The sequence below is a fragment of the Festucalex cinctus genome, chromosome 11 (genome assembly GCF_051991245.1).
Source record: "Festucalex cinctus isolate MCC-2025b chromosome 11, RoL_Fcin_1.0, whole genome shotgun sequence".
Taxonomy (NCBI): Eukaryota; Metazoa; Chordata; class Actinopteri; order Syngnathiformes; family Syngnathidae; genus Festucalex; species Festucalex cinctus.
This window is the reverse complement of record NC_135421.1, coordinates 5,023,353-5,050,004: the sequence shown is the minus strand read 5'-3', so window position 1 is coordinate 5,050,004 and position 26,652 is coordinate 5,023,353. Positions and strand designations below refer to the sequence as shown.

Genomic DNA, 26,652 nt, shown 5'->3' with positions numbered 1-26,652 from the left:
TCAAAAATGTTTGAAAATGGAAAAAGATGGGGAAGAGTATGTGGTATGTGGTAATATGGTTTCTGTAGGAGGACAAACATGACACAAACATTCTTAATGTTTTCCAATGCTGTAAAAATGTGTAGAATAAATATTGCATTTCAACATTTCTGTCGACGAAGATTTACGTCATAGCCTGCATCACGTTTCTATCAGCAGTGCGGGATGCCAGGCGGGCGGCTGTTGTAAACAAAACGGCGGCTGTGTGATGGGCCATGGATCCCAAAGGGAAAAAGAGAAAAATAACTGAGGAGAACAGAGGATTTAACGTTTCTTGGACCGCATTCTCATCGGCGTGTATGGCGTTGATGAACCTTGTGATCGAGATGGTGAACAAGATAAATGCACAAGCATTGAACCACCGTCAGTTCCGTGCATTGCTTGATGAAGTTGACAGCGAATATTCCGATCTCCTCCTACACAACAAAGTCCGATGGCTGTCCAAGGGTGAGGCTTTGCGCCGCTTTGTAGTTTGTTTAGAGCACGTGAAAACATTCCAGAAAAGCAAAGGCCTGAACTACCCGCAACTTGAAGATACCAAGTAGCTCGAAAAACTGCACTTAATGGTGGATATGACAAGCCACCTAAAACAAGCTAAATGAAAGTCTGCAGGGGCGGGGAAACGCTGCATTGCAAATACTGGAAGCTGTTCTATCATTTGAGCGAAAGCTGGAAAAATAAACATTTTATCATGAAAGCTCATTATGTATTTGTAGTTAACTTGGTCGTTTTGATAGTAGGCTAATATAGCTACAATAGACCCTTCCAGCTGACGTCACTTTACCCAGACTGCTTAGCGACCGCTTATCCCCTTGGTGCTCAAGCAAACCATAGAAAGACACGGAGTGAGTATCGTTTTCGGCGAACAATTCGTCTAAACATGACAAATGTACCAAAAAACATCCATAGTTATTATAGTTACTGCGGCACACTTAGAATCAGCCATTCTTAGCCGGTATCGGCAAAAGCTGGAGTTGGTTGGAGGAAAAGATCCGTATATCTACTTTCACTATCGGCCTGGTCAAAGCAAGCCACAACGTTCCCCCAAATAACATCACAATACTTTAAATGATCTCATTGTGAAGAAGAGCGCCTACATATGCGAGGACTTTGACGCCATCAAGAGCCAGGATTCTTACAACTATTTTGTGTCTGGATGGGTGAAGGATGTCGGCTGCGTTCAACACGACAATGTTTGTCTCGTAGCAGCAAAAGGTATGTTCTATTTATCTTTTGGGTGACACGGGTTACTGGTGTAAAGCGTTATTCATGAAATCGTTTGTGTCCGGATAAACTTGTCTTGGTGTATACAGTCCGCAGCGCCTCCCGGAGGGAAAACATACCATAACAAATGAATGTAGAATGTAGCTTGATTTTCGGCGAGGGTTTTCGTTAAAAGGTGGGAAATATGTCAAGTGTCATTAAAAACGTCCCGAGTAAGACACTACATTAGTGCAAATCATTGAAACCAGTCGTTTGGAGCCGCTAGCTACAAATAAAATTGAGTTTGCTGGCGGGCAAAGTGGAAATGAAAGCCGAAGGTATGTTGTTTTTGGTTGCAACAGTATGTCGATTACTACTTTCATGATGGAAATTGTCATTCATTAAATCGTTTGTCCGTTTGTTTCGTCCTGTTGTATATCGAAGTCTTCAAGCTATCTTAGCTTGCTAGCGTTAACAAACAGACAGCACGTTGTTTACTACACATTCCTCAGCAGAAATCAAGCCTGAGTTAAAGTATTAATTGTAATAATCGTGTTAAATCGATAACTTTTTGTTCAAAATGACTTGAGTACTTGTGCAAAAAAAAAAAAAGTGATTGTGATATGGTAATATGGCTCATTCATCACATCTGCCTCGAATTTACAATCAGAGGTTAATGTTATGACCAGCTGTATATGAAAAAGAGAAAAACTACCTAATTCTGAGCATATCGTACTTTTTGTGGGTGCAAAGCAGTTGCGTTTTTCTCACAGTCGCGCTTGCCATCGTGCTCGTCTTCACTCCTCACTGTCTTCCACTGTCTCACTGTCGTCTGGTTTAGAATCCCTGCCGGCAGCCGAAAGAATAGACAAGAGACAGATTCAGGAACTCAAACGCATCCATTCCGTGCAATTCAAAGCTGATGAGTAGCATTTCTTTGTTTGAGCTATTAGAGCATCCGTCGGCCGTGCACGAGTTCACCATAGCATTGGTAGCTGATTTATCAACTGTTTGACCTATTTTCTAGCTCACACTGATTGTTTTCTAATTCACTCGCATTGACGCCCTGACCATCACCGCTAGGGGCGCACTTCAACGTGATGTCACACTGGAAGGGTCTATAAGAGGATCCTTTGTTGACATTTTTAGCGCATGCGCGGATGGCTATGTGGCAGAAAACATGGCGGACTGTATAGAAACACCATACACGAAGAAAGTTAGCGGGCGAATCGCTGTTATTTAAGCACGTTAACGGCCGAAGGGTGGAGGAGGTTTACGGAGATGTATTGGCGACAATTTGAAACTATTGAAAGCCCATATTAGACATGGGATTATGACAAAATTTGGTCCGACTCACCTGTTTCCTGGTCACACATCTGTTTTGGGGACAAATTGCTCTTTAATACAAAGCCCTGTGTAATTATTCTTCATTGAAGTGTACATCCGTGCGTGCTATCAGTTGTGCCTGGAGTGACGTCATGCAACCGACAAATTCGCCGTTCGGAGGACACAGCCTTGTGAATTTGGACCCAGGCAGACTATCGCATTACATTTAAGTTTGTGGAACGTCACTCCAAACCAACCCCTCAAAACAACAGTCAACAATCAATAGTTCCATGGGGGAATTATGTCAAGCACCACAGCTTATTCGTGCTTTATTTTGGGAAATGCAGTGACTTTAGTACAGCGAGACTTGTCCTGTGTGTGAGAATTTCAATGGCATGTGGTCTAGTTTTAACAAATTAATATCAGAGCTGACAAAATTCTTCATTTCAAATCCAGTCTTGGAGAAACATGCAGTCATTCTACGTAGCATACTAGCATTGTAGCACCTTTAATGGAGCTTTTAGGATGGAACTTACAACTATAGATGCTGCGTATACACAAGTGAAATCAGCGGGTATCAAAACAGATGCAGAATGCATTATTTATTCGGAGAAGATGAACATGTGGACACTCAAGTATAAAACTAGGCACTTTCCCCCCTCCCCCACTTCTCATTTATAGAAATCCGTAACACAATTCTGATATGCCTTTTGATCCTCTGTTCGTAACGCTGGACGGCTTTGTCATTAGCCTTCACGTTTAGCGATCCAGGACAGCCCATTTCAAGATGAGGAACAAGTCAAGGTGGCTGTCGATCGTGCTTGGAAACACCTGAATAAGACCGCAAAACAATATGACTCAGCAGATTTTATAATGCAAAAACTCGATTATTATTATTATTATTATTTAATCCTATCCAAATAACAAATATATAGTCACAAGTACTTACCGGCAATAAAGTGAGCGTTAAAAACCCATCAGCATCAGACGGAATCTGGGCTTTGAGCGTGAAGTTATAACCTGTCCTCACTGCTTGCAGCCATTTGTTTCCCTTTTCGCGGCCCCTTTCGGTGCGAATGCGAGAAAAAAATAACTTTTTTTTTTTTTTTTTTTTTTATCAGGCCCCCGACGGGCCATACAATTTATGGCACAAGATTTAACCATCTGCTTCTCTTAATCCTCCTCCAAATGTGCGAAAGCATCGAACTCCATGAAAAACACGTTGTTTCTTGCCACTCATTTCTCATGATGCAACGCGCGAAACATAAACAATACGTCACACAGGATCCTCCTATTGATACATACAGTATGTGTTGCCCTCATTACAAGGCTTATATAAGGCTTTTATTTTTTTGCGGCTCCAGACATATTTGTTTGTTGTTTTTATAGTCCAACATGGCTCTTTCAACATTTTGGGTTGTCGACCCCTGACTTTGATTGACTGCTCAACACACCTTAAATCAGGGAACGCCACCTTTTCGTTAAATTATTTTGGTTGTTTAATGATAGGAAAGCTGAAGTTTTTTGACAGAGAGAGAGAGAGAGGGAGAGACAGGGTCACCTGACCTCCATTGAGGAGAGAGAGAGAGAGAGAGAGAGAGAGCCAGGGCCCTGACCTCCATTGAGGATTAGCCTCAGTACACGGTGCGGGTGCTTTACCACTGAGCTACTCACTGCCCGACTGAGGGAAACTTATTGTATTTGTTTGAATTGTTGATGAAGCTCCAACTAGGATGGAGAAGATGAACTTCTACAAGGCTAGACCAAGCAAAGCACCAGCTCTACAGGTGGCTACATTATGTGGAACCCTACTGGGCTGAGTTTTTCTGCCTGTTCACACAGCTGTGTAATCCTCTAACCTGGCTAAGGATATTCTGCATTCCAGACTTCTTGCAATACGGATGCAGCTATGTGTTCAGTTTGTAGCGAATGCAGCGATGTCCCATACAGGATTTCTTGAAATTGAAAATATTCAAAGGATTTTTGATCCCTCCATCCTCTCTACCTCTTTATTGTGTCAGGTGTTGCAGGTATAGTATTTCTCGGCTGGCAAGATGCAGAACACCCTGGGTTAGTCAAACATAACAGGATGTGTTGTCAACACAGTTGTTTTCAGATAACAATAGCAGTGTGTTTAACAAAGTGAGTCAAGCTCAAAATCCTTGTAATAACTTTCATTTCTCCACATTGCATTGCAATTGCATTGAGAACGTTGCTCATAATGGGTTTTTCCACCGCTGAAACTTTTGGAGAACTTTTCAGTTTACCTTGGTGAAATTCAGTTTGCGTGTTTTTAAACCAGCAACAATTTCCAGGGTAATTAAATTCCCCAGGGGGTATCCAAGTACTATCTCAGTAGCAGGGTCTTGTTGAGCCAGGCTGGAACTTTGAGGGGACGGGTTACAATGACCACAGCTGATTGGTTGTTCAAATTTGGGGGGGTGTTGTTTTTACATTGGCTGGGCTCATCAAACTCGTACGTCATCAAACTCATTTGAATTAATTACCGAGAACTCTATGACGCTGTGGAAATACAATTCTAAATTCCCTGCTGAACTTTTACAACCAAGAATTCCCTTTACCCAGAACTCAAAGATCCTGGGCTTGTTGGTGGAAAAGCAGCTATTGCATTCCAAATCAAAACATGAATACGCAAATGCCTTCTGAAAACTGCATATTCTAATCCCAACCAAGACACTGAAGCAACAGTAGAGACGCTGCATCTCTGGCATGGCATCCAAACCCTCAGTGATTTTAAAACCCTACCTCAAATTTGTGATTGTGATATACAGTATGTTTGCTAACCAGCATATGTTTTCTTTGACCTCTTTGAAGTAGAATACACACTAGAGCTGTGCGATACTTGAGATTTTGGTATTACAATACTGGTGGCAGTATCTCCGATACCATATACTTTTAGGCTCCTAAAATATTATGGTATTTTTAATCATTTGTCCTATTAAATAACATGTTTGTGTGTTTATGTCAGGATTCACAATAAATGTAGACCCAAGTGCAGGGAAGGAAGGTAGCAGGGAGGTTGAGGTGCTCAAAAAAGATGTGTACTTTAATCAAAGAAAACAAAGGGCAAAGAAGGTATTTGGCAACTGAAACCAAAACAACAAAGTCCAGATACTAACAAAAAACTTCAAGAGCTAACAAAAACCTGACGGGGCAAACCGAGGCATGATGACAACAACAGCAAGGCAAAAACTCGGCAGCATGACAGGGGGAAAATAACAATGAACTGACAAAGGACAGCGGGGAGACAGGGAACTAAATACACACTCATTGACAATGATTAGACACAGCTGGGCAAGACACAAGTGGCAGGGAAAGCTGATTGGTAGATACATGAGGAAGGGCAGGCAACACAGGTTGACAAAACAATGCTTAGACTAAGACTACGGCATTGGTGTCAAAGTCCGGTCCTCAAGGGCCTGAGTCCTGGATGTTTTTGAGGTTTCCCATGTTCAACACAGCTGATTCATATTTAAGCTTGTCAGCAAACTCTGTAGGAGCCTGATAATGATCCTGATCAGGTGTGTTGGAATAGAGACCTCAAAAACATGCAAGACTCCGGCCCTCGAGGACCGGATCTTGACACATGTGGACTCAAACTCAAAAACACAGAACATGACTGACTCAAGGAAACATGAGGAAAACAACCAAAACACAAACCAAACCTAATCCATAACAAAAGCAACCCCGGAAAAACCAACAAAAACCAACCCAAACCATGACAGTTTGTTTGTTTGTTTGTTTGTCAAATTAAACTTGCTTATTGGGTTCTGAGACGTGCCATGATGTAATCCTCAACCGAAACATACCTAGACTGTTGTTTAAAGTTGCAATGTAGTAATAATCTTCAGATTCGCAGTCCCTACTGTTCTTCTACACTCAAAGAAACTTGAGCCACTGAAGTTCCTCTAGTCCAGGAACATAACACGATACTTACATGTTTCCACTAATATCTAGCTCATGGTATGATTGTGTTTGGTTTTATTTGAACTGATGCAATCGGCATGTACTGTAACTATGTGTTGTCAAGAATTTTTAATCTCTTTATCTGGTCAGAAGCCAATCAGTTTTACCCGCGTGTTAGTCAGCAGCGAATCAGATAAATCCATGTCGGTCCTGTTTCCACGACCTATCAGGGTTACCCACATGTCAGGCCGCAGCCAATCAGAACCATTCACTGACTATATAAGTCTAAAAGAGAAGTGTGTTTTTTGCCTAATTGTTCTTCTGTACCTCTGCACATCGCCACAGCCCAAGTTAGGTCCACCTCTCTTGATCCTTGATACCTTCTCGATGTTTCTGCTCGTGTTGTGAGTACGTTCCGCGTATACAAGGATTGTTGTGTGAATAAAGTGTTAAAATCGTATTTGTGTCTGCGTTTTTGGGATCCAATTCAGAGCATAACAGCTCAACTAATAGTTCAAAAAGCTCAAACGAAGCATAATATGACTCTTAGTGTAAAATGTCAGTCACTATTAAAAAAAAAAAATAAATAAAAAAAAAATAAAAAAATAAAAAAAAAGATTTGTTCCTGCAGTACCACCTACCGCTGTCATTGTTGGGCCGGCGCAAATGCACTACAAAGGGACTGCGGGAGGGACCCATGAGAAATCAAAATACTGTAAATAAATAAATGTACCAAATTGATACTAGCTCTTTGATATCGATACAATGCCGATACTCACTTTCGTATTGATTTTATCGATACTTGGATCAATCTGCACGGGCTAATACATACCACCAGTGTGTAACCCCGGGTTTTCACTGGATGCGGTTGCGGTGCGGTTGCGGTGCGGTCCGGCGACGCAAGCAATTAGATTCCATTCATTCGAATGGTGCAGTTTACACCGCTTGCGGGTGCGTTGCGTGTCGACTGCGGAAGGCCTGCGGCGTGCCGCAAGCCTTCCGCAAGGATAGCCTATTTTCTATTTTTGCCGGACACCGCAGCGGTAGGCCTCCGGCAAATGGCAAGCTAGCACAAAACACATCGAGCGGGACAGGAAGACCGAGGCAGTTTCAAAATAAATTTCCGGTTACCTTTCAGAATAAAATACTCGCCAGCTCCTATTTCGCAAGTTTTTCAGCAAAACGTGACGTGGGCGTCGCCGGGCCATGTGCTCATTCACGGTTTAGACACCAGCGAACATGGACGAGGAGAGGTTTATATTGGAGGTGGAAAACCACAAAATAATATATGACACGGCACATCCTTTTTATAAGGACTGTAATGTATTGTGAGTTTGATGTTCGCGATTGCTTGTTGTGCCCGTCTCGCTTGCCGTACTGAGCGGCAGCCGGACGGGAAAGACAGAAATAAAGAGTGGACCCGCACTGACCCGACTCTCGTTATTAATATACTTTACAAGGACAACCAAAAAAAGGATGCTGCATGGAATCTCATAGCAGAAGAGCACAGACATTCTGTATGTTTGTCATTGTGAAATGCCACATGATCGCGCGCGCGCGGTCCCGCGAGACACGTTGGGAAGTGGGCGGCGACAGAGCTGCCGGACCGCAGCTGTGCGGAGCCGGTGTGGATTGACAAAAAAATTGACCCGTCCGGAGCACGCAGTCAAGACGCACCGCACCGCAACCGCACCGCAACCGCATCCAGTGAAAACCCGGGGTAAGGAGAGTTATGCTAAAAGCAGTTACCGCACTTACGCCACCACACATCTCTGATTGTGCATTGGTTGTGTGAACACACACTTTGAATGTGGCAATGTCCCACTTCACCTTTCTGTCTGAAAGGGACATGCAAATCAAACCTGGCTGTACTCTGTAACACCTCAGAGGCTCCAATTTAGCGGGAATGCAGTGTTCATGGCCAGTGTGAGGAGCATCATCTCTAGGATCAACCCACGCAAGACAGCTGGACCAAATAACAACTGATGGAGATCTAAGATGTCAGCACGGAGCCACACGCTCATCTAGTCAGCATATATCTAATATGATGTTGATGGTATACTATTGACTAACCACAGCATAACTTGGGGAAATAATGGGCATAATTTAGGCATTAAGGCAAAGTTCTAGTTTCTTTACACATAGCTCCCATACTTTTAGTTCAAAATGTGCAAATCCTGATAAACTCAATTCTTCCTTTTTGAAGCCGGCATCAGACATCAGTGCTCCACCTCTGACATGCATTTTTTATCTTCCCCCATGTGTAGAAATCTGTCTTTGTTCTCCCCCTGTTTAAAGAAGGAGAACCCACACTCAAATAATTATAGGCCCTATCTTTTGGTAGAATCTTCTATCAACTCACAATTGAGAGACTGCCTAATATCAGTGTTCCTGAATTTCTATGTTTTTTTTTTCACAGTACAATTTCACAATTTACTTTAATCATTTCAATCACAATGTTGTAAATGCCAGTTTACAACTTTGATGGCAGTCATATACTGCTGCTGTATGCATCCACTCCTTTCCATCAGTCAGCGTATAATATCCAACAGACGGTCTTCCTCAACTCTCTACCTCTCTGGGTTCACAGCATGCATCCATCCCATCAAGCATCTGTTTGTCTTTGACACCACACACACTTCATATGTGGTTAAGAAAGCATTTATTTATTTATTTATTTATTTCCCAGAAGAAGACGTGTTGTGTGTTGGACTATAGTAGGGTGACTAAACAGCCTCTTTTGTCTGGGCATGTCCACTTTTTTTTTTTTTTTTTTAATCATCCTCACAACATTAAATGTAGCAAGAATTAACATATAACATTTCTTCTTCAAATTTGACCAAAAAAAAATGCTAATTAAAAAGACTTTTCAATTAAGTGATTAATTGTGATTAATCTGATTTAAAAAAAATGTAATCCTTTGATAGCTCTAATAAATAGTAATAATACATGGCATCTTTGACTTAAATTGAGTATGTTCATATATATATATATATATATATATATATATATATATATATATATATATATATATATATATATATATATATATATATATATATATATAATGCAAAATATGCATGCTAATCATCTCAGCCACTGCCTATTATATAAAAGCAAAGTGTAAATGCACATGAATCATTCAATTGACATGTACTCAGCGGATGCCTGACACTTGTATGGAGGAAACAAGAGAGCTTCTATTGTGGGATGTACTTACTTAAGTTCACCCTTTTACAGACAGTTAAGTGTTCACCACTCAGCCTTGTCCTGAACTTTGACTTAATGACATTCATGTCTGAAAAGGCTGACTCACACAGGTAGGTAGACCCCAACAATGCATACATTTTCAGAGCAACTTGATGATTGTGATATTCATCTTCCTCTACAATGCATATGCACGAAGGCAGTCCAGTTCTAATATATTGGGTCAGAAGGGACTTTAAAAAACACCATGGGCGCGACGTCATTATTCCGGTTTATATAAAAATAAATCTACTACAAGGCTCATGCATTAAATTAATTACCAAAGACTAAACCGAAGGACATTTTTGCTAGAATTATAGTTTTATTTTAGTTAGTTTTGTAAACATAAAATGTAGTTTCAGTTATTTTTCTTTTTTTTAAAAGCATCTTCGTTTTTGTTTTATTTTGTTCACAAAATTGTTTTTTGAATTTTTGTTTTTTCGTTAGTTTTAGTTAACTAAAATAACCTTTAATAGCACCTGTTTTTTGGACACTCTCCCTTCTTACTTTGACCATCTCCAAACATTTTTGTTTTTATTTTATTTGAACTGAGTCAAATGCCATTTTTAGCATATGTCGCGGGCCACTAAAAAATGGACGTCGGGCCGCAAATGGCCCCCGGGCCGTAGTTTGGACACCGCTGGTGTAGTTAATAGATCAAAGCAAATGCTTAATATACTACAAATAATGTGCAGGTTATTTTTATTTTAATCAGTGGGATATGGGCATATGGCCAATTGAGTCTTAGACTTAGACATATGCCTGGTTCACACGGCAGGAGAATTGGCCCGATTTTAGCCCCGAATTTCCCTTCCCGACAATCGTAAGGACGCGCCGAGACGCAAGCGATAATCGTAACGGATAATCCTGCCGTGTGTGTTGTCACCACACACGCCGCCTCCCGATATCGGCGCTTGGTAGGACCCCTGACTTGAAATTGGGGATGTCCAACATGTTGGATTGTTTTGGCCCGATTTCGCCGGTTGACGTTGACGTGCAGCCAATCAGAAAGTGAGCCGGCGAGGAAGCCGGTGGGGAATCCAAAATCAAAACAGTCAGGACGCAGCAGAAAGTCTGTGCTCGCGCTATTATTCTTTTTAGTTTATTTTTTAAAATTAATTTTTTGTAATTTTTTATACATGCACACACATTCTCCACAAATAAACGTGGTCTCCGGGTGGGACGCCAACCCGCGTCGCCAGCACCGAGCTGAGGGCAAGCGATGTGAAAACCAGGATGGACTTATGTTGACGACTCGGAAGCCATGTTTAATCTTGAGAGGTTTTGCGAGACTTCCCGTCATATTCTTGAATGAACTCGGCTCGTGTGTGGTGTGTGATTGTGCAGTGTGGCCGCACACCACACACGGTACGTTCAAAACTGGAACCGTGATTTTTTTCTCTTCACGTGTGGTGTCTGTCAAAGTTTAGAAATCGGCCGACAATTTTAAAATCTTGCCGTGTGAACCAGGCCTTAGACTTAGACTTGACTTTATTGATCCCTTTGGGATGGCTCCCTCTGGGAAATTTACAATATTAATTAATATACATACAGTAGAAACTGTAGCTAGCTAGCTAGCTATCAGGCTTGGTTTGGCAATATGAACTCTTTGACTGCCAAAAACGTTTAATGACCTATTCTAAAATCCTAATGAATGCTGCCAAAAATGTTAATTTACATTAATTATGTTTTTGTTTTCTCTCAATGGGCAGCGCAACGTCTTGTCACTAAACAAAAAATATTAGTGTCAAAGTCACTGTTGTGCAAAAAAATGCATCTTTTCACAAAAAGCTTGTTTTTCTCTTATTTTTGTATTTTCGCTTATGTCACTCTAATGACCTAATTTCAAATGGTGATTACTAAAGGACGGAATAAGGTAGAAAAATACTTTTTTTTTTGTTACTTTTTTCTCTCATGAAAGAATGGAATCCAATCTTTCATATGGTATCCACCATATTTATGTCATCATACCGCACAATATTCTGTTTGCTTTGAAAGATGAGTGAAAATGTTCCAAATCGGCTGGCACTTTTGGGTTTTTTTTTTGGATAACGTTTGACAGTCAAAGAGTTAAGAATGGGATTTAAAGTGTACTGTAATTCGTGGTCGTTTGGGTATAATGACAAAAACATTTCACAGACTTGTTCAGAAAACACCTGAGGGCTGTTTCTTGATCAAAATTGAATTATATGTCCCCTGTAAAGGGACGATCTGGCTAAGAAGGCCCATTTTTGACTCATAAACTCTCTTTGTGTATTTTTTGACCAGGAAAATATTAGTTGGGATGCACGATAATATCGGTGGCCGATAATTATTGACCAATATGACATCATATAATTAAACCAGATAATAAAGAAATCCACCCATAATAATAGACATGCCACGTTGATCCATCTGTTGTGGTTGTGGCTTAAGTTGTGCCCAACTCCTCAACCCCTCCCCTCTCCTATGGTATTGTTGCATGTTTGTGACGTCTTAATGCGTACGACCTCATGTTCACAGAAGATGCATCATGGTGACATGGCCGTTGCCAATGTGGGCTTTTTTTTTTTACTGTATCTCCCCAAAATGTTACCCTTGCAGTTTTTTGTTGCATTTTTAAAACATGACTCTTTTGTTTTGGAAACCCAAAATGAGTTACAGGTTGTCTTTGAAGCAGAGATATCAATAAAATTCAGCTTCATGGTGCTTCACACAATGTTTCAATGTATTGAATTGTATATGTCTATGTTATACATATAATAGGACTCAAAATGTATACAGTGCTCAGCATAAATGAGTACACCCCAACAGGTTTGTAAGAACACCTTTAGTTTCCTTTCAGAATTAAGATTTTCTATGTGATACTATACTACAAAATGCTCCCATAACTGTGGGCTATTGATTGCAAACAAGATTTGATTTTGGTATCCACAAAAAAGTAATTTTTTAATTAAATTTGTTGTTTCAAAACCCCCTTTTAAAAGCCCAAATGTATTATGTTACCTGGTCTACTTTTCTTTTCTTTATCTTTTTTTTTTCTGCCCCACAGTTACCTGAGGATGGTTGGTGAGTGGAGCCTTCTGATCAGCAGGGGAAGTAGAAGATAGATATGAACACAATGCATTCCGAGAGGTTTTTTGCAGTGTGAGTTGTTCACAGTCATTACATATTAAATGTCAATCTATAAAGGTTCATTTGACTTTTTTCCCTCCTCAGCACACGGGTGTACTCCATCCACTGCCCAACTGAAAATGAGGTGCTGTAAATTGCCACACTCGGCTGGAGGGTCAGCCACCTCGCTGAAGCTCCGGTGCTCCAAATTTTTCAAAGTCCGTTCATCCCTCCATTAATTTTCTGCACTGCATATCCTCACTAGGGTCATGCTGAATTTTTCAAAGTCCAAATTTCGCCAAGCCACAAACGTAACGCGGAGCCACGTCTGGCCGATAAGAAGCAAATTTTGTTCTGCTAACCTCTGTCTGTTCAGCGGCCGAATGCTAATTGCTGCCTTGACAGCTGCATGGGACAGGCAGCGAGCTGTCAGTATGCCTGCCGATCGAGTCTCACAAAACTTCAGCGTCGCTAAATGTCTGAAAACAGTGACCAACAAAATTCAGGTACACATTCCTATTCTTGTCCTCTTCAACCTGTAAAAATAATAATGATAAAAATAATAAAAATAATAAATAACGATTAGCACAATATTTTCGATTTTGTGAAGGTGATAGCGTTTTCCTAATCGGAGCTCACATTATATCAATAAAATCTCAAAAATGTTATATTTTCACAGGTTGAAGTGGACAAGAGTAGGAATGTGCATATGAATTTTGGTGTCATGTTTCAGTTTTGTTTGAGTTGGATTTTGCTTTATCTTGGTGAGTGTGCTGGTGTGTTCCCCTGTCTCGTTTGTCTGAGTAGGTCCACCTGTGTGTGTTGCTAATTGGTTCCCCATGCCTGCTGTGTTTCCCAGCTGTGTATTGTTAGTGTTTCGTTAGTGTTGGTATAAGGGAGTGGTGTTTGTTTCATACGGGTGTGGGAGCATTGTAGCACCTTGTCTTGTCTTGTGTGCTAAGCTGTGTTGCTAGTTTCTCTACGGTCGGGTCAAGTTTTCTAGGTCTGTCAAGTTTTCTGAGTCTTGTCAAGTTTATTCCACGTTCTGGTCAAGTTTATTCCACGTTCTGGCCAAGTTACTCTACATCTGGTCAAGTTTCACTACGTCTGGTCAAGTTTCACAGCAACTCAGGTCTCCACGTCCAACTCAAGTCTGTCCACGTTCCACTCAAACCAGTCCATGTCATCTCAAGCCTGGTCCACGTCAACTCAAGTCTGGTCCACGTCAACTCAAGTCTGTTCCACGTCACTCAAGTCTGTCCACGTCTTGCCCAGTCATGGCAACCAGTCTGCTCACGTTCCGTCCCGTCCTGTCCATCACCGTCTTGGTTCCAGTAAATAGTTATTCTCATTTCTGTCCCTCCTCCTCATGTCATGTTTCTCCACCATTGGGTCCATCCTCGCTCCACACATAACATTTGGTGATGATTGGCCACCGTTTTTTTAGACACTGTACACAACGTGAGAAAACAAGCCAGGAAGCAATGCAACAATGTTTGTGTCTTTCCTTCAATGACGTTGACAGGCTGAAATGAAAGATAGAAAAAAAAAAAAAGAGCAGGCCACGCTCATAAAAAATGGGCATCATTAAGATGTGCAGAATGTAGTAATATAAAACGCATTACATCACAACTGAGTTTTTGAGGGGGGTGAATTTTAGTGCTGACATAATTTTTCCGCACAGACCGATTATACAGTATAAGTGCCAATGTTCAGCCCAATCAAATGCTCCTTTAACACTTCTGAATACCTTTTTGTCCTCAAACCACACATTTGGCTGCAGGTGTTTTTTTAGGAACAGCGCAAATATCAGTGACATGTTCTGCTTATGCAGTTTTTATTTGCATAGCACCTTTTAATTGAACAACACTAGCTATTATTTCTTCATTATTCATTCTTTAATAGGGAATCGTATTTTAAATATACATTGTTTTGTTAATTTTCCTTCCAGCTTTTTTTGATCCTCAACAGTGCTTTTTTTTCTCTCTCGGAGTGTGGGGGTGGGGGTGGGGGTGTGTGTGGGTGTGTGTTCTTGTACATAATACATAGTGAGGACCAAAATACGTCTTTATCCAACAGAATGAGGACATTTTTGTGAAGTGAGGACATTTTGGCCGGTCCTCACTTTGCAAGACCTCTTTTTGAAGGTCAAGACTTGGTTTTAGAGTTTAGGTTTGAATTGGGTTATGGTTGGGGTTAGGGTAAGGGTTAGGTTTAGGCAATCATTTTTGATGGTTGCGGTTAGGGTAAGGCTCTAGGAAATGCATTATGTCATTGGATGTCCTCACAAAGATATACAAGGATGGGTGTGTGTGTGTGTGGGTGTGTGTAATCTTGGTGTGTCATCAATTCAGTATGAGACATTAAATAATTACACCCTGCATGTGTTCCCCATTTATGTGAAGTTTCTAATCCCTTGGACTGATGTTAAATAAACGCTTGCCTCAGTGCCAACTATAGCAACAACAACCAAGACCTGTTGATTAAATCTTCTAAATGTATGTCCTCAATCAGCACCTACCTCGCTGCCATATGTGTACAAGTCAATTTTCTGAAATAAAAGCTGAATGCTTGACAGATGATGCAGATTCAAACAGCTTTAATATTCATCTGTAGTATTCACCGTTAATTTAGCGAACTTTGTTTACATTCAATGTATATTAGACTTGTCTTTCACACTCCATCCTACCACATTCAGCCCTGCTCCTCTACACCTCATTTTGCCATCTGCTCCAATGTCATGGTTTATCCTTCCATAACTACTCTTTTTCACCAAAGCCCCCCAGGTTCACTTTTTTCTTCTTCACGTTTTTGCAACGACTTGTGTTTGTCACTAAATTAGCTTTAACAGGACTCAGCTGAGTCACCACAAGCAGATGCTCAGCACCTGTTTGTGTTTACCAACTGCTCATTGGCATTAGTTCGGTCTGTACATATGATCATTGGAGTAAACAAGAGGGATGCTTTGCTCATTTGACCTCATATATTTAAACCAGAAATGTACTTGTACAGTGTTCCGTCACTTTTCGCGGGTGTTACACAATGGGTGAATTCCCGCAAGTGGATTTTCACTCCCGTCCCATGCCACTCCCACAGAAAAAAAAATCCTGAATATACTGTAGAGCCAAATGATTGGATTACTGTGGATTGTTGATTTTTCTACCCATTTTAATTTAAGGTTTTGTACATTTTTACATATACATCATTTCTGACAGAATGATTCATTTTTTTATTCAGCTATTTTATTTTTACAACACTATTTTCTTGTTTCAGGTATTTCTGTTCATTAACATCAATATTTCAGTACGTGTTTGATATTTCCTTTTTGTACATTTGCGGTTGCATGTTATTCAAAACAAAAATAATAAATCAAATTGCATTTACTGTAAATGATTGGTTCATTTTATTATACTGGTACTACGGTTGGCCTAGATGACATTCAGTGTCACTTAGTACTGTATCAGTCTAAATCAGTCCCAGGCTGATGGTGCTGAATTTGCTAACATTTCAGATTAAAACATGACAGGCTTCTTTTTGGGGCTCTGTGTGGCCAGTGGGGCGGCACGACTGGGACTGGTTAGCACGTCCGCCTCCCAGTTCTGAGGACTCTGGTTCGAGTCCAGGCTCCGGCCTTCCTGGGTGGAGTTTGCATGTTCTCCCCGTGCCCGCGTGGGTCTTCTCCGGGTACTCCGGTCTCCTCTCACATTCCAAAGACATGCATGGCAGGTTAATTGGGCGCTCCAAATTTGTCCTTAGGTGTGCTTGTGAGTGTGGATGGTTGTTCGTCTCTGTGTGCCCTGCGATTGGCTGGCAAACAGTCCAGGGTGTCCCCCGCTTACTGCCCAGAGCCAGCTGAGATGGGCGCCAGCACCCCCCGCGACCCTTGTGAGGAATAAGCGGTCAAGAAAATGGATGGATGGATGTGTGACCAGTAGGGAGATTTGCTGACTTTGCCAAATATTGCAGTTAGTGCTGCCAAACGATTACAATTTCTGTATTTTCTGTAATTAAACGCGATTAATCACTTCTTTTTTTTTAAATTTCTGCCTCTACTTTTTTCTTTAAAGCTTGTAACAGATGTTTACATGAGTAAAGTCAAAATGGACTCAACCAATTCCCAGAACTTCGCTTAAAGGTTTAGTTCTGCTCATGAGCATTGGTGTGCAAGGCCCTGTAGAGGTAACTTGAGCAGGGAATTTTGTTCTGAGAAGATACGCCAAAGGCATACAACTAATAGGAAGGGTTGGGGAATCCAGGTCCAGAGAGAACAAACCCTGAAACAGTTTGACTTTAGCCACAGGTGCTTCTATGAGCTTGTTTACCTGCCAGTTAAATAGAAGCACCTGTGGCTAAAGCCAATCTGTGGCATGGTTTTTACTTTGTGGAACTGAATTCCCCAACCCTGCTAATAGGCTGAATTTGGCTCTGCAAAGTGCGCAAATCGCTTGAGAGTTCTCCAACAAGCACCAAGCAAGTAAATCAGAAAGTGAAACTACCTATGGTCAATGTTTATTCATCTTCCCGCCAGTGACTCTTCGAAGTTTGGCTGCACACTGAGTTAACTGAGTTTAAAAAAAATGAATGCTTTAATAAATTTAAATTAATCTCCAGAGTTAACGTTTTAATTTAGACAGCTCTAATTGCAGTACTTCAAAGATTTGCTTGCAAGTTTGCAAACCAGTTTTTTATTTTGATGGCCTTAATCGATGTGGGTTGAATCCAACATATAACTTTTACATGGGTATTCATAATGAAAGAGTGGAACATGAAATAACAGCAATATGACTGTCCAATAATCACTAATATTGGTGGTGATAGGAAGCCCCAAAATCAAATTTTGCTGAGGACCCCACCCCATGGAAGCTTGGGCTGGCACTGGCTGCAGGTCTGTACAGGTGTACCCAATCTGATGACAAAGAGGTGGCTGAACATTCTGCTCCCCCGATGGGTGGAAATGGAGACTCAAACCCTTTAAGACCTGTGATACCAGGAGACAAACCATCCCTTCTCCCTCTCCTCGCAACTGGCCACACCTGTGAATTGTTTGAAAGCCATGTTTTACCTGAGTAGGTTGAACTGCCATTTCTGTTTATTAAGTTTTCCTCTGTTTTTAGGTTGGAAGGTAAGACCCTGTTTTTTTGTTTCCTAACTGTTCACGTTTAAGTTTTTACTTTCCTAGATAGACATGTTTTGTTTGTTATGTTGGCTTTGGTTCACCCTGAAGCCTTTGTCTAGTTTGAATGTTGTTGGAGGCTCATGAACAGCAAATGTGAATAAATTACTCTTCATACTTGAAGACTGAGTGGCTGCTTGGGAAGTGAGGGAGTTGGGATCCTAGCTTGTGTTGCATCCTGCACACCCCAGGTTGAATGTAACACAGGATGGTGGCTGATGTTGGTCTGCCACTTCAGAGCCGAGAGACTGTGATTCCCAAGAACCTGCAGGTCTTGATGGTTGACACAGGGCAGTTGGACAATGTGAGGTTCGAAGTGGTGGAGGATGTTTCCTAAAGTCCATGATCATCTCCAAAGTATTGAGCGTGTTAGTGTTCCAAGTTGTGTTGGCTACACCACAGAGTCAGCCGCTCCACTTTCTGTCAATATGCAGACTTATCATCACTGTCATTCATGAGACCGATGACTGTGGCGCCATCTGCCAACTTCAGGACTTGACAGCTGGGTGGATTGAGGTACAGTCGTTTGTGTAACGGGAGAAGAGCAGCGGCGACAGGATGCAACCTTGGAGGGCCGGTGCTGATGGTGCGCAACAATGACATTGTCCTCGGAATACGGGCTACTCAATAACCCTCTGATAGGAAACTGCATTTTTGGTTCCAGTCCAGCTGATTCCAGTGAGTTATATCAACGCTGAGTAGTCTCACCTGGACTTACTCACACAGTTAAAAGACTGCCTCAATTCGTCGAGTCACCATGGCAATGTGGAAGCCGAGCGCGGTGCCACCCTCTGCTTCCGCGTCGCTTTTTAAAAAAGTTTTTTGCCCCGCTCAATCGAAAATCTTAATGTGATATGTCGAATGTGAACATGTCTTTATTTAACAATAAATGAATAAATAAAAAGTGCAACACCGCAGCGGCTCCCACAGAGGAAGGCGGCATGAGAGAACATTGGTGCCCGGGTCAATGCGTAAATTTAAATGTATAGTCCTTTGCAATCACACTATTAAAGTGGAAACATGTTTAATGACAGCTCATTAATTCATTTCATCCTGCGAGGGAGAAGCACACTTGATTTAATATGAAATATAAAACACTTAGATGAAATATAAAAACATTATTCAAATGGGCATACGAAAAAAAATAGAGCGCAATACTGCATGCTCCGATGTGAGCGCATATGACTACGTAATGTTGCAAATGTAAGGACGGATCATGTTGGACTGTGATGTCAAACGGTACCGCTAAATAAGGCAACTGTGCGGAACTGCCAGCATATATACGCGGTCTGATAACATTCTCGCGACGAATATTTAATTCCCTGCGCAATATTGTGGTAACTTAATCAATAGGTTTATTGTCACAAGAACATGCCATGTTCGTGACAAAAGTAGAATTTACACTATAGACTACAAGGCGTATTTACGCAAAAAGTCGCAGCAGCGGACTGAATGAATGAGGAAATGAATTGCCGTGTGTAGCTGAAAGGAGGAGGGTAAAGAGAAAGACTCGAAGTTCATTGTGAAAAACCTGCTACCGACTAGGTTAGGTTTATGGACCATGTTACTACAGTAACTGACCAAGAGCTTAAATGACCTATTTGTGTGAAACAGGCTAGAGTTCCCTCTTATCATCTGGTTTCAGTTACCTCCCTTTATGATTCGGAAAACTCGGAATTTCCCACTTTTCAGGGTTTCTTTACCCAGATTTCTCACTGAACCTGCTTTGTGAAATACACCCATGGTCACCCGAGGGTATACACGCTGTATACCCTGGAATACACCACTGCTGTCTTGGACCTGAATGCATCTTGAAGCTTGTCCAAAATGTTGCTGCTCGTCTCCTTACTGGTGCCCGGAAGAGGGAACACATAACCCCTATCCTGGCCTCTCTTCACTGGCTGCCCGTGAAATTTAGAATCCACTTTAAGATTCTTCTATTTGTTTTCAAATCTCTCAATGGTCTTGCCCCACCTTATCTCGTTGAGCTCTTGCACCCCTACACACCTGCCCGGTGCCTCTGGTCAGCAGACCAGACTCAATTGGAGGTACCGAGGGCTAAGCGGAGATCGAGCCTTTGCTGTTGCCGGTCCCTCCCTTTGGAACGACCTTCCACTAAATATTAGGCAGTCCCTCTCGTTATCCCCTTTTTAAAACACGTCTTAAAACACATCTATATTCTTTGGCTTTTGGCGCACCATGAGACTTGTTCTTGGTGTTTTGTGTATGAGTTTGATGTTTAGTCTACTTATTTATGTATTTATTTATCTCTTTATTCACTACTTCTTATTTATTTACTGATGTAAAATGTATTTACTTGTAAAAAAAACAACAACAAAAAAACCTGTATTCGCACTTCAAAATGTTTTCTTTGTTCTTGTTTACTGCAAAACTGATGTTTGTTAATGTACAGCAATTTGTATACAGCAACGCCTGTTCTTAAAGCGCTTTATAAATAAAGGTGAGTTGAGTTGAATTGAGTTGAGTTGAGTTGAGTTGAGTTGAAGCACGTCTGACAGTGATCATTTGGCCACTCCTGTCCAAGTCTCGAACATGTTAGTACTGTACCTTGCCAGGGCTGAGAGTCAAGAGGGCGAACCAGCTGAATAACACCTTAGGCGAATAATGATGTTTAGTGAACATCCTTTGGCATGGCATGAGCTGGCATACGTTACATATGCCACAATATCAATCTGGGACTGCTCCACGATGATTTGCTCGCGAAAGGTGAGACATTCTGTACAATACTAAGATCAAACTGATTGGACGATTGCATTGTGAACGTTTGTTTTGACCAATCACGGCCACGGATGAAAATGTCGTTTTCGTTCTTGTCGAAGTGGGGGGGAAAAAAAAGCACAAACATTTTACCAGCTAGAAATGCACGAAGAGCCTCTCGCTGTTCAATATTCAACAAGGAAACGGTGAGTAATTCTGCAAGAACAGATTTAATTACAGCATCCATTCGTCCATATTAGGTTTGTTTGTTTATCCTGTCGTTGGCGCTTGCTTCCTGGTTACGTCACAGGTGCATGTCCCGCCCCAAACACAATGTCGCTCTGTGATCGGTCCGAATCACCAGTGGTTCGGATCGGTGGAAATCAAAGGGCTCGGTACAAGATGTATTCTCGGGAGTTTGTGAACTCACAAGTACTGCGAGAATTCATCAACGTTAAGTATTTCCCCCTTTGACAAAATTGAAGCACTGCAAGTATGTTGCAAGTAGGTCCTAGTTCATCTTTTCGTGTGAAATATAGACATACTTTAGAGTGCTTCTGCCTTGACACCATGCTGGAAAAGTTCCAAAACACAATATAACATGAATGGTAACTCAATAAGAGTAATTATCAGGCGAGGGACCAGAGATGACTCACAGAAGAGTCATGGCAGCATCAACTCTGCAATCCCATTCTGCTGGTACAAAACCACATCATGCTACACAAAGCTTCGGATTTACAACTCTGCATTCGATGTGTTTGCACATCATTGATGTGATAGACAGTATTCTTGTCGCCAACTTGCCTCCTGTCCATACATACGGCACTCTAGCAAGAACAATTCCCATCTAGCCACAGCTATTCCAACTACGTTTGTAAACAAATCTCTTATCACCAGTATCATTTTCTTCTCCTCTCGCATCCAAGTCTTCATCAGTATCAGCATCAGACCCTTAACTCTTTGACCGCCATAAACGTTTAAAGACGTTCAGTATAAACCTAGAATTGGCCGCCATAGACGTTAATTGACGTCTACTATGTTTTTTTATGGAAACGGGTGGAGGAAAGCCTTGGGCAGCTGTGCTCCAAGTATCAAGCCGATCGGGTTACTATAATGAGTATTCCTGGCCACTAGATGGCTGTGATGAGTCTTTTGGACAAGATCGGGTAGGAGACAACAGTAGAAGAAGAGAGGCGGAGCTAGAGTGTTGAGGGGGAGAGAATGGCTAACTTGGCTAAGGGAGTCAAAAAGGCTACAGATGGCAATCAGCTCACGCTTGATCCTTATTTTCAAAGCTCAAAAGCATCGACCAGTGCTCAAGAGCACAGTGATGACGGAGTTAAGTCATAGTTGAAGCGGTGACGCGGCCGTTTCGACCACGTCCTAAGGCCCCACCGGCTAGCGATGCTAATAACGTCCTAAGGCCGCACCGGCTAGCGATGCTAACACCGGAGAAAAGTGGTGCACAACCGAGCACGTCTGCACAGATGACGTTTCATCGGACGATGACGACTACTATGGGTCCGATGCAAGACAGTCTTGGACAGTCTTCCAAAGAACGTGAAGGTAAGCGCTAACATGGTAAGAGATTGCTAGTAAGATTACTTTACTAACTTTTCGGCGATCTGCTAGCAGCGTGTGTAAATGTGCTGATATACACTAGAACATCTATTACCTATACAAACGTGAATGTATATTTTATAGATCGTGCTCACAGCAACGTCCGACCGCTGGTTCTACGACAAAGAAAGGTAAAAAAAACCAAAAACCAAAACGTTTTCAATACACCGCAACAAGCTCCCCCACATAGGGCCCAAAGTGACCCTTCTCACAGTGAGCAGAACAAAGGTAAAAAGAAAAAAAAAAAAAAGATTCTCCACAGCTCTAATAAAATATTTGATGGTAAACGTCTTCTATAATTTACAGAATGTGCATCAACCAATACATCGAAGAAAAAAAGGTAAACATGCACACACACACACACACACACACACATTGCATCACAGTGCTCTAAAATAATATATGATATTGAAATGTATATTTGCAGATCCCAAAGATTCTGGCTGGCTTGAAGTTGATGAATTCGGCTGGCAGCCAACCATCTTCCCCTTTGCTGCAAAACCAGGACCAAGGGATGCTGCAGCAGAGCTGAATTCCCACCTGCCAGCTGACATCCTGGAGCTCTTCATCACGGATGAACTTCTCCAGCACATCGTTCATCATACCAACCTCTACGCAAATCAGTCCATGCAGAAGCAGACTGACAAAAACTGTTGCGCACGTGTAAATAGTTTGCAAAGAGTTTTCCAAATTGTTTGTTCGGATTGCTACTGTTGCATGTAAATAAACTGTTATTTTGCAATCAAAAAACATTTTTTATTGTTGGGGTAGTGTTTTATAGAAGTTTAGGTGTTTGTAGAATCACTCATGCAAAAAAAAAAAAGTGCCAAATTCACTAGAGTGCATGAAATAACATCGTTTCACAAAAAGCTTGATTTCTCCGTATTTTGGAAGAAAATAGAGGATTTGGGTGAAACGAAGGTGTTTTCTATTGTTGATTACTGAAGATCCGAATAAGGTAGAAACTAACTTTTTTTAGATGAAAGATGAGACTTCAATCTTTCATTTGGTAGTATCCGCGTTTCCATAGTCCTAACACAACATTTTCTGTGGAGCTTGAAAGATCGGTAAAATTCTGTAAATCAGCTGGCAGTATAGGGGGTACCTTTTCCGAAAATGGCTGGCAGTCAAAGAATTAAATGTTGCGCACGAGTAATACACATTAAAAAAAAAAAAACAACTAAAACTAATACTGAACCTAACTAAACTAAAACTAAGCATTTATTAAATAACTAAAACTAATAAAAAAACTAACAGAACCACCCTGAAAAATAATTAAAACTAACTAAATAAAAAAAAAAAACTCAAAACAAAATAAAAACTAAAATGAAAAATTCCAAAACTATAATAACCCTACTGCCATATTACAAATAAATTGGTTTATATACTGTAGCATTTTTCTAAATATGCAAAAGCACAAATAAATTATTTGTACAATTTTCAAGACTAAACACAATTTCTTTTCATAACATTATGTGGCCCTTGCGTCCTTCTGATTTTCTCTTTGTGGCCCTCAAATGAAAAAGTTTGGACACCCCTGAACTACACCCACCAAAGTACCATGCAATAATTGAACACAGCAGGAATATGATTTCTGTTTTGAATTTCATTCTTTACAGACACGTTTATGTGCAGATCTGCTTCCCCCATATTTACAGAAAGGGTGGGGACATTTTTTATTTTTTTTTAAGTGATGAAACATACACTTATACATTGAATGAGTATTGAATGTTAGGGAGATTTTTCCTGCACTCTTCAGCTGATCGTTTTTCACCCCAGGAGTCAGGGAGTTGTCGGAGATGGGGAAAGAATGGGAGTGTACTGAAAGTAATATGCTGTAAGTGTGCTAATATGATGTGTGTTTACTGTCAGACTTAAGTCAGTGGTAATCAGTGAACCCTATCTGGGGTGTTAAAGAGGCATTCAGAGTAATGAGGCTGACTCCCTTATTGGCATGTGAATCATTGTCTCATAAATACATACATAGTCCCTGATGTGATCATATAATTGAGGCATGTTAGCTCATGGGAAATGATTTTTTTTTCTTGCACTCAGCCTCACAAGCACACACATAAGTGATCAGAAAGCGAACACACACAAGCACACAGACTGCACTCAGCAAAATAAAAATCTCATTATGCTCATGAACCTGAAGGTATGAGAGCAGTCTCTCATCTCAAACCGTGGTCTGGAATATTAAATGGCTTTCTGCTTCTCTGCAACTCCCTGGCTCCCCTCGCTCTCTTCCCCTCTGCATACATATGCCTGCAACCCTCCTTCTCCCCACTCACTTGCCTTTGGGATCAAACACACTCAGCACCCCAGGGGCCCAGGCTGGAAATGAATTGAAATTACAGCACTCGTTTTCCCAGGCATACATTATTATTCCTTTGGTGTCTTTTTTTGGGGGGTTTTGTTTTAGTCTCTTTATTATTGCTGAGCGGTCTCTGCAAAATCCGCATAGATTGTGGACTACAGTTGACTTACTCAATGAAGACATTATTAAACAGGATAAACAGTAGGGATGTAACGATAAGCGCAATATCGTGATATCGTGATATTAAAACTGCCACAATATCGTCATCGTCATGTTCACGATATTTAAAAGCAACATCTGTTAAAAAGAAAGTCAGGTTGATTTCCATTTGTGCAGTCCTAGCACCCTCTGGTGGCTAGTTTTTTAGTGCAATTTAATTTTCATTCGGGATGTTTTGGCCCTTCTATGCTGAAAATCTACGCTAATTGTCAGATGAAGGGGAACATAACATGCCTGTGATGCAAGACAGTATGTGGAGGAAGTCAATGTGTGCATGCCTTAACAATATAACATAATAATATTAACATAATAATAATAATAATAATAAACAATAATAATAATAATAATAATAATAATAATAATAATAATAATAATAACATAACATTGATGTTATGTACAAAAGCACAATGTTGAGCTTTTTTTTTTTTTTAACAGTTTTGTGACCTTTTTTTAAATATTGCCAACATCCCCACAATATCGTGATAATTATCGTATCGTGATCTTCATATCGTGATAATATCGTATCGTGACGTTTGGATATCGTTACATCCCTAATAAACAGAAAGACAACAGAGACAAATACATCAAAGGGATGGATTTTATATTGTAAATGAACATATCCTTTTCTGATCAGGTTTTTAATTCAATAAAATGACCACTTTGTTTCATTGTGTGCAAAGACATTTTTCTTTAATCCGTTTTGTGCACAAAGAAGAGAAAAAAAAATGTGTTACTAATGACCTTCTTTTCCAAATTCAAGGCTGCAGACTGTTTAGGCAGCTTCTTGCACTCTGCTTCATGTTGCTTATAGAGCACAAAAGGCATGTTTTTTTTTTAATATGATAAACGGTAAATTAGCTAACTAATAAATAATACATGTGATGTTTTAATTAAAATTTGCTGCATCAAGGAGGTTGGAGTATTGATCTTAAATTATAACAGTCAGGTCTCTGATCTCAGTTGGACCCATCGTCACCCTATTGGCACAATCTGCAGCCATGACCAATCCCCATGGCAACTAGTGTAGGGTAGCGCGCGTGTTTGTGTGCGCGCGCATGCATACATGTGCGTATGTGGGTAGTGATGGGGTGGGTGCTGCCAAGTGTCTGTGGAGTTATCATTAAACACTCTAGCTCCTCCCCCTCAAAGCTTCATCTGCTGCTTTCACTTCTCACTATTGGGTGTGCAGGCATTAGTTCATGCTTCACTGGCCACCAACCACAAAGAAATGTTGACTTTCTGCCAGAAATGTTTCATGTCTATAACAGGAAGAAAAGTATTACAAATCATGAAACATCACCTTGTAAATGTGTTTGATCTAATAGATGGAAATGAGTTGCTGCATGAATTGTAACATTGGCGATACACCTTTACGGACTGAGGGATGATTGTCAAACATATTGGGTGTGCACTTTCATGGGCCACAAAGGAGTGGGAGATGCCATCACCTGTCTGCACCACACATTCCAGCTGTGCAGAGGAGATGTAAAAGATTTTCAATCACCCATATTCTCTTGGTCTTTGGTATGCCACCAACAACCTTGTTACTCACTGGACCCACACTGAACCTACTGCATGGAGCATTTTTGTCATTACCATCTGCAATCTGCCCGAGTACCTGCCAGTCTGTTGTTCAAATGTTCAACCTGACCAACCTAATTTTCACCACTATTCCAATGAGCTACTACGGTCATTGGGACCAACTTTGCCACTTATTGTATACTGTAATTTTGGATTTAAAACTTTTGCCTGCAGAAATAAATAAATAAAT

General features: G+C 40.9%; 1 protein-coding gene across 2 annotated transcripts; it reads left to right on the top strand.

Moving 5' to 3' along the window:
• Positions 1 to 21,688: 21,688 nt before the first annotated feature.
• Positions 21,689 to 23,293, top strand: LOC144030569 (uncharacterized). Of its 2 annotated transcripts, none has more exons than XR_013287290.1 (4): positions 21,689 to 22,291; positions 22,430 to 22,573; positions 22,652 to 22,685; positions 22,773 to 23,293. XR_013287290.1 is itself a non-coding variant. In XM_077536997.1 (4 exons), the coding sequence occupies exons 1-4, from the start codon at positions 22,165 to 22,167 to the stop codon at positions 23,066 to 23,068; spliced, it is 504 nt and encodes a 167-aa protein (XP_077393123.1). In that variant the 5' UTR covers positions 21,689 to 22,164; the 3' UTR covers positions 23,069 to 23,293. The 2 variants fall into 2 exon arrangements, 1 of the variants encoding a protein (XP_077393123.1); XM_077536997.1 differs by having other exon boundaries at positions 22,430 to 22,476.
• Positions 23,294 to 26,652: the final 3,359 nt, after the last annotated feature.